This window comes from Sciurus carolinensis, chromosome 17 (assembly GCF_902686445.1).
Source record: "Sciurus carolinensis chromosome 17, mSciCar1.2, whole genome shotgun sequence".
Taxonomy (NCBI): Eukaryota; Metazoa; Chordata; class Mammalia; order Rodentia; family Sciuridae; genus Sciurus; species Sciurus carolinensis.
In genome coordinates, this window is record NC_062229.1 from 38,387,237 (window position 1) to 38,401,952 (window position 14,716).

Sequence of the window (14,716 nt, forward strand, 5' to 3'; positions counted from 1 at the left end):
TTTCTTTTAAAAAATATCTTTCCAATATAATTCTTCTTTTAAAAAGAACATTTCTACCAAAAGTAGTCCTACACTGAGAAGGTAAAAAAGGAAACAAGAAAATATGTGATTAGAGAGGTTGCACTCTGAGTGCATACATCTCATATATTCAGGGCAGGTCATTTCTTCTATCTCACTGCATCCTCCACAGATGACTTGCTAGTCTGTGAGGGAAGAGAGACCTTATAATAACAACAGATGATGATGGTAACAATAGCAGAGTGATATTAATAATTATGATGTCGAGTCTGCATGTATTCACCTTTGTTCAAAAAATAAAAATAAAAATAAATAAAAGCAAACTCACGCCGTTTAAAAACAGCTAGAACACATTTCTCAAAGATTATGTTTATTCATCTAGAATTGGAATGTAGGATGTAGCTGTTGCATTATTGATATGGCTGTCTACTTGGAAATCTAAAGAGACATCTTTGTCTTAGTCATAAATGGATTCAGCTGGAATGAGTAATTACTCCTAAAGACTTTGCGCCACAACAGGGCGGAGGTGGGGTGTTTGGAATCATGCTTTTCAACTTCGCTTGTACTTGGCTGTAGACTCAAGCTAGCATAGGAAGTCTTATTCTGCCACATGAACTTTGCAGGCCTTCCTTCACTTATTGGCAATGAAGATAAATTTTTATTAAAACAAGGTCTGAATAAAGAAGTGTTATTAGATTTATATGGCACAAGGGGAGTTTTCAACCACCACTGAAAACAAGTTGATTTTGTGTCTGAAAATAGAAAATATCTTAAATGAGTTAAAAGTTGGTTGCATTAAAGCTGCTAACCCTAGTATTCATCCTATTAATAGAGAATTTTTTGAGTGCATTACTAGGGCCCACTGATTTGAAGTTACAGTACAGTATGTCAATATATCACATCCCTTAAAGATTTTCAAATGATGCATCCAGGCAGGACCATAGCATGTCCTTGTGAATGGTCCCTTGGTATTATGCAATACATATACTGTTCTGCTGTACTTAGAGCCAGGATGTTCAGTGAATAAAAATGCTTTTAAATAAAATCTCTTCAAGAAATACTATCTCATCAGAGGTGCATCAGGTATGTTGTTTCACCTAAAAAGTATTACTTAATTGGGTATAATTAAAGAAATTCAAACTTTAACATTCTTAGACTACATTCCCCCCTAAAAAACTTAACTGATTTTTCTTTTCAACTGTAAACTATCCCTGGAAACCTGAGTGTTGATCATTAACAATATTACATAAGTTTCATTAGCTCAATTTTATATTCAAAACTTTGACGATAATGTTTTTAAATGTTTCCATAGCAAGAAAAAAACATCTTCAATGTGTCAAGTAGAGAAAATATTTGTTGTTTCTCATTGCATTTAAATGGATTCTACAAGAGAACTGTAAATAAGATAAAGACAGGACATGCCATTATATTGGTTTTGTCCTTTAATAAAATCTTGATGAGTTTTCACTAACCATCTGTGTTATTGTTGTGCTACTTCTTGTTCAATCACTAGGTCTCTTATTTGTGTCCATGGTCAAAACATTATTTCTTGGAAGTATGTAACACCTGAAAACAATTTTAATCAATGACATTTACTAATTTGATTACTCTAGGGCTTGGGAATATTTTATGAAAACTACATTAGAGTTTTGAACCAGTGAGAAATGACTTGTTTATGACTCTTGCACTATTTAAGGATAAAAGTCCAGTATAAACAATTGGTGAGAGTACTACATGCTATAATTTGAAACTTAGTATATACTCATATTGGAAAATGTTTATGGAGATGAACATAATGTCATTTCAAAATCTGAGTGAATATCATCATGGCAGTGGAAACTTATCCATCCTTTGATTTGATTCAATCAGCTTTACAATTAAAGTTGAATAAAGTTTATAAAATATGCATGCCACCCGTTACAGTGTGTCTGTGTGCCATGACGGTGGTAGTGGTAGTGGTGAAATAAATGTGTATTTTAGTTTATAATTATCTTTACTGAGAGTGCAAGTTGCCATCAATCAGATCTTGGTCTGGTCATCTGGGAAATGCTCATAGCAATTTGCTTTCTGATTACCTGTTTTTATTATGTGGGGTAGAGTTCCAACTTGGTTTTTTGGTAGTCACTGAATATATATTCTTTGGGAACATAAAAGGAATCAAAAGGAGTTCCTCTTTATTTTCCTGAAATATTTTCAAACTGGTTTGATGCTTTCCTAGTTCCAGACCAGTCATCTGTGGAGGGAAGCTGGGGTGGAGGTGGGGGGCAATCATGGTCAATTTGAGCAGCATTTTACCTAAAGTTGGAACTGAAAATATGGCCTCACATAGAATAAAACAGCTGGCCAAAGCCATATCCTCAGGTCCTAAGGTCATAAGAGTCACAGCAATGACAGAGAGGAACAGCTCTTACACTAGTAATGACATTAAAAATATTTCACTATTAGTATGTTAAAGTGCTGGTCAATCATAACCTAACACAGTAGGACCCTGGGTACTCCTGCCGTGCCAGCCAGCACCCATTCTCTCTGGATCATGGGAGGTTCTGGAAGAGGTACATAGACAACTGAGGTTTCTCAAGACCCCTCTAGGAGATCCATAAAGGTCTCCCTTTTTCAATGACATATCTAGATGAAGATAGATTTTCTACATAGGCTTAAAATAAAATATCATACAGTCAGGTTGAATGCTGAAGCAGATATGCAAATTTAGTAATCTTTTACTGAGACAGACATTAAATTTGCAAAATATTAAACTCTCACTTTTCAAAAAAAACTTCTGCTCTGAAAAATATAGTTATTTTTCATAAAACATAATATTCTTGTTATCCTCTGATGGGTTTGTTATTTTAAAAAATTAATAAAAATTTTAAGAGTCTAAAGCGATTCAGAGATCAAAGAATTTGAAACTGCTTATTTAACGCAATTTGAATGTAGAACACCAGAGAAGAGGAGCCTAAGAGCCCCAATCTCTTGATCATTCTATCAGGGTTCCACTTATCTCTGAAAGATTAGTTAATAACTTCAAAATATTCCTGTGTTTTTCACTTATGCAAAAACATGGCCACTAGCATATATTTAAATTTCAAAATCTTGGTAATTTAGACCAATTTATGTGTTTAAAGTTTTCAGTGTTAGATTTTTTTCATAAAAAGATGCATTTCACCAGAATATGCTAATAAAACTATCCAAATACCACCCAAAAGAAAATATACTTAAATAATAAATTAAAATTGTAATTAGCTATCAATTTTCATGTTTATATTCCTTCTAAAGTGCTTGCAATCCACTGGTTTTGCATTTTAAGAAATCCTCTTCAGATTATTGTTTTTTAACCATTCTTTCAAGAGAGAGGAAAAATAAACAGTATCTTCTGTGCTATCATCTCAAATTCTGAAGCAGAATAATCAATTGTTTTATGTAAGACAAAAATGATGGAGAGGTGTACCATTGTCTTCCAAGTCAAGAAAAACGAATGAGTAAAATTAAACATCCAAAAGGATCATCTTATAAAGTTAAAATGCCAAATTTAGTATGCAGGTAAAGGAAAACTAAAACACCCATCAGAAATGGACTTAAGGAAAGTGCCATCTCTCAGTCTTGACAGTGAATAAAGAATATCCTCCCCTGAAAATAGGGCCCAGAGTCCTCACTTAGAGGAGAACTTTTATTCATACAATCAGTGTGGCCATAGACCATAAGCAGAGAATGTGGGTAGTGCCCCCAGGTGACTAAGAGAAGCAAAAGCAGATGTCTTGTAAGATACCCCTGATTACAAGAGGAGAATCCATTTCAGAAGTGTTAAAGCATGGACAAGCAACAACAACAGCAGAATATGTCTAGAACATATGAAATATGTAGTTAGAAGTTACAGGAACATGAAAGTTAATCACACACTTCTTGCAGGATTTGTGTTATACTTTGTTAACCATGCTAATATCCCTTAGATTACTGTAATAGGTGTAATATAAAAAGTGGTAGAAATGAAAATTACAGAATGAGGTGTGAAGTGATCTGGCATCCTTGGTATGTCTATTTCCAGATTTGCAATCAAGCTGTGTGAATTAACATGCTCATCCCTAAAATAAGATATTTGATAAACATTTTTAGTGCTTGGCATTTATTTTCCTGATCTCTTCCTTTACAATGTGTCTATAACTTTGGAGTATATTTTTATTGGTCACCAATAAATTTACTATGGCCCCTTGATTTTCATAAGTCAACAGGAAAATCTATAATCCTTAAAAAATCTGAGAACAAGTATTGGGAATATACCTTTAAGACCAACATCTAAATTATAAGGTGCTCTGAGTTGTAAACTTGACTCCAGGATGCTTTTACACTGTGGTACATGTGGTTCATCATCCATGGAGCCAAAACCCCCAGTTCTATACATAATAGCAGGATCATAGCTCTAACTCTACATTTCTGTTTGTTGATTTGGTTTCCAAGAAATATGGACTCCAGTGAAGTCAATTACCATCAACAGGATGAAGGTAATATTACAGGTACTAAGGAGATAGGAACTGAAGTTTCAGTCATTCGAGCTAAGGTACTTAATAATTGGGTTATAGTCTATAATCCAAAGTCACCTCTAATTGGGAATTTTATCCAATCACATTTTAAAGGTGAAGTGAGTCTTTCCAGTCTACGAATGTTTGGTCTGGGAAGGATGTCGTAACTGCTGTCACAGGCATCTGCTCTCCTCCTGGGAAGACGGTTGCCTGCCAACATAGGGAACTCCATGCTGAAGACACCTGGATCAATCCCCCACCTCCTTTATAAAGCACAACATAAACCGCCTTTCTGAAGTTGACAATATGAAAACTCTTGCCTTTGTCTATTAGTTTTTGAGGCTCAATGATAATTCTATATTTCATGCCTTATTGCAATGAGTGATAGGCTCTATAAGTCCTTGAATATAACTATACACTTTTAGAAGAGTTTTGAGACCTGCATGGAAACAGACAATAATCAGAGAAACAGAAACTTGGCTAAAAGGTTTGCTCAGAAAAATTCCAGCCTCCTTTCTTTTTTTACAATGGTTTTTTTAGTATAAAATGCCGCATCAAGTCCACTGAACCTTCAGTGATGAATGGATGAAGTAGGTGTTTTGAATAGAAATATGAAATAAATCTCTCCTATTGAAGTTACAGTGTTGGCCAAAATGGCATTTATTCAAGTCATTTAAACAACTCCATTCCACCTCACAAGGAATGGCGGGGGGGAACCCTCATGGAAGCCTAGACATCTTTTCCTTGTCTTCTTTCAAAAATAAAGTAACTAAAAGGAATCTGTCCCACGTGGCACTAGATCCATAGCTTGCCTCTCTGCCAATTTGTATTAGGAGGGTAAATGCATGGTTAACTGTCAAGAGCTTTCTCTTTCCCTCATTCTGAAGGACAGAACCATGACCACATCAACTTTTCCTCCCCCTTCTTAACCAACAGAAATGCTATATTTTAAAATTGACATATATTTAAATAAAGCAGCAGCAACAACAGCAGTGCATTTAGGAACACATGGGCATGGGTATAAACATACCTACATGTGCAAGTAGACTCAATGCCAGGATGAAATAAATCTTAATTTTTGCTTGTCTTTCTCCATACACAGTCAACTCTCAATATTGATTTCACAGAAACTATTTTCTTAAATAATCATACTTTTCTTTTATAAACATTGTATCATGACAGATGGAGTCTTGGTGGGTAAGTCTTCCAGTGAGCTCTTTTTGGGTTCAAGTGAGGTTAAAGACAGAAGACTTATTATGGTACAGAACCAAAGCTAATTTTTAAGTCCTATGTTCTTCCTTGCATAATTTCATCCTGGACAGATAAATGCAGACCTGTTTCCTTGCACCTTTGAAATCATTTGGTTTTCCATGGGACCAAATTTCATCGTGTTCCCAGATGTCTGCTGTACCACCCTTCTGAGGGATATTTTCTGACAAATTTCTGAGTAAAGGTTTTCAGTCAGGACTCACCTCTCCTTCTCTGGGCCAAGGCCTCCCGTTCTGGGTATATTTGCTTTGATTCTGTCGCTTCTTTTGTCCTCCATCTGCGAATTTGCACAGTAAAGGCTCACTGGGGGCTGAGAAGAGAAGAAACCCAATTCCATGTTAGCAAATCCCTCTTTAAAAATAAGTGACTATTTGAGTTATAGTAGTGCTTTGTAATGAAGATCTTTTGAAGTAACATCTTGGTTCTGAAGAGAGATTTGGCTTCAATATCTTTTAGTCTCGATTTTGTTGGCTGCTGTTCTAACTGGGCTTCAAAAAAGTACTGGCAGACCATAAGAGGATATCATAAATACTGTTGAAAAAATAATCAGTTGAAGTAGAATGTGAACTTGCCTTGAAAGAGGCCGGCACCAACTTTTACAGTGAAGTTAGAAACAACCATAATTTGTATTTGTGTGTGGATGAATATTTCTCCCTCAAAGCAATTGTATTTTCACTATAGAAACTGCTGGATTCAGTTTTCACTCATTCAGTTCTAATGGTCCTAAACTGCCAATCCACTTCACTCAGTCTAAACCCATCTCTTTCTTTATGCATAAAGTAATTTTCAAAATAGATGCTTGGGAACTACTTTCTAAAAAGGGAAAGATTTTGCTAATTGCAATCAAATTAGGTTTGTTTTCTCATCCATCTTTTGCAAATTCAAAAAAGGTTAAAAGTTGATCCTCCACCCAATCCTTTCCACAGCAATTTCCCAGTAAAATCTAGACAGAATCGCAGGGAGAACAATTATTAGAATATTAAGTGAACACACATGATAAAATATAGCCAGAGTCTATGACTATAACTCATGATTCATGGATTCATTAGGGAGGTCCTACAGGACTTCAGTAAACTGATTTCGTAAAAGGAAGTGATCAAAACTAAAGTATGTCAGACCTTCTTTTGCAATAATGATATTGAGAAAGGATAACTCTTAAACACCCAACAGAGCAAATTATTCTTTGAGAGTTGGTATATCACTCCATATCACTACCAGACTGGAAAAGAAAGCTATATTGGCCTAATGACTTTGTCAATATATTAAAATACCAGGGCAGGTTAATTTGTTGGTTTATTGGCTTGAACAAGCCCAAGATTATCTTGTAGGTTTATAATTTGAAAACCAAAATGAATCACTCCTCTCTTCATGGAGAAAACGATTCTAGAAAATTAATTGCATTGATAACTCTGACTTCAACAAGTTTGTGAAACTACAAAAATCACACAAGATAAAGACGACATCATAGAACATCTGTGGAAAGCTGCTGCCTTTACATTAGAACTGATGTAAATTCTCACTCCAGATGAAATAGCTAAATCCAATCACTGGATCCCAGTATTTTATGAGCAAGAACATTTCTAGTGAGATTTCAAAACTGAATATACTATGTAAAATCATTCCTTTCTGTAGAATTTTCTAGCTTGGCACTTCAGAGTTCACCCATCCATTAAATGGAATGTCATGCTAACATATAAGTTCATCATTGGAAGAAGTACAAATTTCTCAAAAAAGGTGAACCTATAAGCACCTTGCATTCCCTGCCCTGAAGAACTGGGTTCGGTTCTTCTGAAGAGTGTTGTCATATTCTGTGCCTCTATTAAGTGAAGAGTTTCTAGCAACTAAATTTACAGACACACACAAAACCACAAAAACACACAGATTTTTGTTTTGTTTTTAACAGCTCCACTGAGTCAATTGACATAAAACAAATTGCACATATCCATAGTATACAATTTATAAATTTTAATATGTTTATATACCTGTGTGACCATCACCACCGTCAAGACAACAAACACATCCATCACTCCAAAGAGTCATAGGTTTCTTTCAACTCACATATGACCTTTTCTTTTCTTCTTTGTTTCTCTCTCTATATTTTTTTAAACCAGAGAGCATTATCCAAGGAAAGAACTTTCTTTCAGTATTTGGTGTTCATAACCAAAGTTTATCAAACACTTCCATTTTACAAAGATCATCGCACATAATCCTCACTATGACCCCATGAAGTAGTTGGAATTTTCCTCTATGTAACAAGTGAGGGAACTGAAATTTAGAATGGTTAAGTGGCTTTCCCCAAGTAACAGATTTGGGATTCAAACCCAGGTAGCAGTTTAACTACTAAGTGCAATAGCCCCAGTCCTCAACCAAAGTCATGCTTCATCTGCCAAATATAAGTATCATCCTCAAGAAAGAAAAGGTCTTGTCATACCTCTGTGCACTGTGTTCCAATAAATGGAATTGGCCACACATAGAACTTTCATTTGTGTCCAGGTCTATGCTTCCACATTCCCTAGTTCATGTCTGAAGGGTCATGAGGAACCCAACGCATCATGAGAAACAATCTCACTCTCCTGTTGGGAATTAAGTCTTAGGTGAGAGTTGTGTTGCCTTTTGCTTCCTTCCTTAGCCCCCAGGCCATTTTTTCTTTAATACAATAAGTCTCCTGTTATTAAGATATTATATTTGTACTTCAAGAGGGACCAACTTTCTTATTTTGTTTCTTGATCTTCCCTGATATTTTCCAGAATTTCATGATGTCCTTTGGCAGCAACAACACTTTGACTAGTGGCTACAGAAAGTCTGAGGCTCCTTTTCCAACCTGTAAATGGTAATCCCTCCTTAAATTATTTAAATTTTACCTTTTATTCTTCTTTGGATAATGGCTTTCATGAGTCATACTTTTTACTCTCTGAAAAAGGATTACCTTTATTGGCCCCTTAATACTGATTTATTTCAGGTGCATGGGGAAAAAAAATCTCTGGTTCTAAAAGTATAGAATATAATACTGATTTCTTTTTAAGCAGTGCATGTTTCTATAGGCTTTACTTTGGGTAAAGTTTAATTTTGGTGCATCTAACTGTTAGTGGTACCAATCTCTTTCATGATGTCTGTCTCCTCAACTTACTATCTATAAGAAACCAGACATGTTATTTAAAAAAAAATATTCCTGTGATACATTTTTATTATGTATAGGATGGAGATAATAATGTTAAATGCCTAATAGAGTTGTTATGAAAATTACTTAGATTAATGCATATAAAGGACTGAAGAGTACATAGAACTTATGTAAACAAAAACCCCACATTCTCTACAACAGTCATTACTGCTTAGTATCCCTGTTAGCAGTTCTCAGTTAAAGGCTGTGAAACCTGATCATTTGTCATTGTCAGAGTTCAGAGTGTTTAATCAACTCAACTCTATTTTCACCAGGTTTGTTTCATTTTAATTCCATGGAGGTTCATCAACAGAACCTGTGACTATTCTCCAAGCACAACAAAAAGATGTCTTCCTGGAGAGAATCTGTGTTTATAGAATTGTTCATGTTGGCTATAACTTGTCATTGGACCATCTGGCTACTTCAGCACCAGCAACTCTCCTGGGTCTTCACCAGACCTAGGCCCCCATTATTTCCTGATGCTGTCCACATTACTGTTATATGTTAACCTAAAACTATGTAAAACATATGCTTTCTGTTTCTTTTTTTTTTTTTCTTTTGTTCCTAATTACTATTGCCATTATCATTATCATTATTTTGTTACTCAGTTGCCAGAGTTCTATTAGGAGTTTTAATCACTAAAGATCTAATTTTTTTATTAGGGAAATTATAAGTCAATTTATATAGCCAGGGTTTTTCCCATTCCCTTAATTTAAATATATGTCTTAAATATCTTTATATGCATTGCACATTTATTTATTTAGAAAAGGGGATTGATCTAGAGATATGAATTTACATATGTATGAATATATACACAAACATGTATACTTACATTAAGAACATATGCAAATTTAGAAGCCTTTTTGTGGAAACTTGGTAGCTATAGAATTAATAGGCAACATTTGCAGTAAAAGAACTTGAATGAAGCATTCACCCAAGGAACTCACCTGCCCACTGGTACAATAAAAATTTTGCAGAAGCGTCACTGAAACAAATATTGCCAAAAAGCATATTCTAGCTTGCCAAGTGTCAAATACATATAGACTATGAGATTCTGGATTTTTAATGTTACCTTGAAGCTTTATAATGAAAAGAAAAAAGAACTCAGAACTATTTTAGCATTAAGAAGAAATTAAAAGTCTTAGAGTAAGACTTTATTAGCTTTCAACTGAGATGTCTTTGAAGATTGTCTTTGTGAATTTCACAATTTCTCAAAGGTCTCATGTCACAGCCACCCTGTTATTCAAGGGTCTTCAGAAACTGTTAGGCTAAGGAGAGTGAAAATGACCTATTTATACTTCTTGATGTTGCCACAGTCGAAGATTATGATGGGAAAATATACCAGGCTATAATGTTTTTACTAAATAAAGTTTTTAAAAACTCCCAAAATGATTTTCCGAACACTTCATTTTAAATAGATGCATAAATATTTATAATATTATCCATGAATTCCAGGAGCCTGATTCTAAGTTACTTTCCCAATATTTCATTGAAAGTGGCGGGGAAACAATTAGCAAATTGGGTGAATTAAGATTTGTGTTGATGTATGTAATTTTCTAGTTCTCATGTGATTCCCAAATACCTGCAAGATAAAATTCCCTTGATTATGTGAAAGAATTGTGTCCTCTTAATCTTGCCCTTACCCACAATCTCACTCCCCTTGAAGGATTTATAGTACTACCTCTAAATGTCCTCCTTCCTTCCTGGAATTTTCTTTTCCAACTTTCCCACATCCATGCCCTCCACTTGGTAAGCTACAAGGAAGCCTTCTTTACTCTCCCAGTTCACCTCAGAGTGATAATATCCAGTGCTTACTTGGTAGAATTTCACAGATAGAATGTTATTTCTGCTCCTGTTAAATAAATCCATTGATGGTAGCAATTGATTTTGAGACGTGAGTGTAGAAAGTACTCACAGCAGGGGGCTGGGTAAAACGTGCATGTGTGTGATGTATATGTGTATGTGCACATCTTGTTAAGAGCATTTTGTCCTTAGCTACAGATAATACATAAATAGGATGCTACTCTCAGGAAGGTACAAGGGCCACCAGCAGTAGTGTTACCACCTGGGAGCTCTTTAAAAGTGCAGAATCTCAGCCCCTTCCATTTCCCATCTTAGAGAAAGTGAATCAAAATCTACATTTTAACCCTATCCCCAAGTGATTTGTGTGCCGAGTAAAATTTGAGAACTAGTTTGATTATGACTGGCTCCTTAATTGAGGAAAGAATACATATTAGATGTTAAACATGAACTTCTCTGAATAATGAGATGATTTCAGTAACACAGAAATATTGTATTGCCTACAATTTTCTTATTGCAGGATTATGGTGCCAATTAATTTTGCTGAGTCTCCTTTAACAGTAGTTAAAATAAAGACTAAATGAAGAAGAGCCCTTTGTGGAAGTGAGATGCTGTTATAAGCCACAGATTGCAATGTGCTAGGAGACATTATGGTCTATCATGCAAATGGGGAGTATTTAAAATATAATTATAACAATGCACGGCAATAAAGTTTCATGGTAATTATGAAGAAGTAATTACTGTTTGCTTGCTTTGTGGAGTATTTCTCATCTTCCAAACTTTATATTAAATGTGAAACATGCAATACACAAACAGATATGATGATCTAATGGTTTATAAGACTGCGATTTTAAGCAAAATAAAACAAACAATGAAGAATTTGCTGAACAAAATTTCGGTAAAATTTATTTTCTCTTGAAAATGTAAAATACCTTTTATTTGATACGTAAATATTGGCATGCTTCTAATAGTTCTGCACATTTTGTCAGAAAATGTTCACATTATACTTACTTTTACCCTGTATATAATATATGAGACTTCTTCTGTATGCTTTTTATGTGTATATTTCTAGATGCAAAACTAGCAAGCTTGTTCCAAATTTAAACCACAATTTACAGGGAAAAAGTTGTTTAACTGTTACCATACAGAATTGTTATGTTTCAGAGTCCTAAAATCTTTTGCATATGGCAAAGGGGGCTATTTGTTTACATTTCCTTTAGAGACTTAGTATCCTATTTAACATGCAGTTGTTTTATAACTCACTCTATTGCGTTGTAGCAATTTGGGAAGCACCTAGTGATAAAATGCCATTCTAGAAAGCACTTAGGTTTTCAAAATTTATCTAATTCGAACTCTTCATTTTGCCAATAAGGAAAATTTTAACGAACCGCCAGGTAATTTGTGGTAGTTGGTGATAAAATTACACCCAGAACTATGTTCTCTTGACTTCTAAATCAATACTCTCCAACGGCTTACTTTGAATGTTCTTATCATCAGAGATAAAAAGAAATTAATTTCAAGCAGTTCTTGTGATTGATTACATAATTTTGGAAAGGGACAAAAAAATAAAATATTCACTAAAATATTATCACAGTAGTTGTATAGTCACAGGTTAGAATAAGAACTGTAAAGTAAGAAACCAAGGAGATCTCATCAAATGAATCACAGTGCTTTTCTAATAAGAGTTTGTATTAACAGAATAAGCAAATCACATGGGTTATATTTATAAGTGTCAGACACATGCTTACCCCTATCATTTAGGCTAAACTTGGCAGAGGAATATAAACCAAAAAGTGAAAATAAATAAAAAGTTAATAGCACACTCCAAAGAAAGTATAATTTGCATACATATTCCTAATTTTACTCCTCAATAATGGATTGCTGCTTATATTTAGTCTCACAGACAGTCTGTGCATGAGAAGTTAGTTACAGGAAAGAGAATGTACTACCGTGATAATAGAAGCAGAAAATAGCTGCCGCCTAGAAACAGGACAGAGCTAATAACTCTTCAGGCCCAGTATGGCCTGAATAATGAACTCAAGATCACCTCTCTATCTTAAGGATTAAAGCACCATCATTTTCTTAAAAATTTGCAACCATTCTCTGATAATTATTTCCTTGTATGACAACATGGTTTTTAGAGGAACTATAGCCCATCAGGGGAATTACATAATAGTATTGTTTCAAACAGAGAAAGTTGATGTTTCAAGTTGATGAGGCACAAAGAATTTGCTGACAGCTACATTTGGTTCATTATATGGTGATGATAAGTGAAGTACTGGTGCTACATAGGATAATGTTTGAACACCAAGGATATGGAAAGCAGTAGCACTTCCAAGAAGCAGCAAATGATTGACTTAACTACAGATTAGAAACCCTGTTACTGGAAGGCAAAACATCATGGAAGGGTGTATGAGACAAAGAGTCTTTAAAAAACAGCATAATATTATTTATTAAACAAAATAGACCATCTTCTGAGGCTGCCTCCTTGTTTCCACTTGTCTTTGGTAAAGCATTTTGCACACTCCTCCTGTAGGTATATGACCTGTTATAGACTGCCATGCACTGTGTGCAAGATGGTATTTATATATATATATATATATATATATATATATATATATATATATATATATATATATTAAGGGAAGAAGAATATGTTTAAAATTAGTAAATTCCAACTATTGAAAGGTTAAATATAAAAAGGAAAAAAAATCTCCTTTGTGACTTCTTTTTTATGATTCCTTCTAGGAAATGCATAAATAGATATCTAATACATCTATCTAATCCCCCTTTTTTTTCTTTAATTCTAAAGAGGGCAATGTTACCGAGCATGTCAGTTTTTTTTTTTTTTTTCAGTTTTTAATTCTTTCTTTTTAGATATATATGACAGTAGAGTGTATCTTGACCTATTTTACATACATGGAGTATAACTTCTTCTGATTAGTATCTCATTCTTGTGATTGTACATGATGTGGAGTTTCACTGTTCATGTACTCATACATGAACATAGAAAAGTTATGTCGGATTCGTTCTATTCTTTTTCCTATTCCCATCCCCCTTCTCTTCCCTTCATTCCCCTTTTTCTAAACCATTGAACTTCTATTAGCATGTCAGTTTTGTCTGTTTGCTTATCTTAATTATATGAGAAGAGCTTTCTGTATTAGCACATATAATCACTTTAAAATGTTGCTCAGGGTGGTAGTGTAATTATGATGTACTGTAATTTCTAAGTGTTTATCAGTGGGGAGTGAGCTATCTCATTAAATGTCCATGTTGCATTTCTATGTTCTACAACACTAGGATGAGAATTTGATTTGATTGATTTGAGCTCCATTTCCTTTCACCTAGCATCAACTCCACAACAAGGTCTCACAACATGGCTGAGGGTAATAGGCATTGTATTACCTGTTGATCAAGTTATTAAATAAATATAGTTATGCAGACAAAATAACTTCTTAAGCTAACTTTTATAATGGAATTTAAAGGAATTCAAGAGTGAGACATAATTGTTTTCTCTTAAAGGAACAGAGAATTCCCAAAGTTCCATGCTTAAATGTAACTACCCAATCTATTAAAAATGAAAACAAGAAGCAAAAATTCTGAGTTCTGATTTTAGGTGTGACTCTAACTTTATGTAGAACTCGTGTTAACTGCCTTAAGAAAATACACACAGAGAAAAATAGGGAAGAATCTTAAAATGTCAAGCCTGCTTCTTTCTAGTATCCACTTATGGTCCCTACCAAGGAAGTGAACACATATGTACCTCCACTGAGTCTGCACTTGGGTCAAGAGCACCTTTCGGTTTCCCTCATGCTTTCCTAAGCATGCTTTCTGCTGCTAGATGATGAAAGAACTTCTACAATACAACAACCTGAGTTAGCAGAAGTAAATACCACTCAGGTTTCTAAAGGGAGGCTGAACCTGACACTGATTGCATCAGTGTTAGCAAGGTCAGAGGTAA

The 14,716-nt window shown here is 34.5% G+C and overlaps 1 protein-coding gene across 8 annotated transcripts in view; it reads right to left on the reverse strand.

Annotated features, from left to right (window-relative positions):
- The window catches only part of Rbms3 (RNA binding motif single stranded interacting protein 3), a 662,520-nt gene that overhangs the window by 132,166 nt on the left and 515,638 nt on the right, over positions 1 to 14,716 (reverse strand). For all 8 annotated transcript variants that reach the window (XM_047530655.1, XM_047530658.1, XM_047530657.1 and 5 more), the window contains exon 7: positions 6,002 to 6,108. In XM_047530655.1, the coding sequence (XP_047386611.1) occupies positions 6,002 to 6,108 (107 nt within the window). The remainder of the gene's footprint in view (positions 1 to 6,001; positions 6,109 to 14,716) is intronic.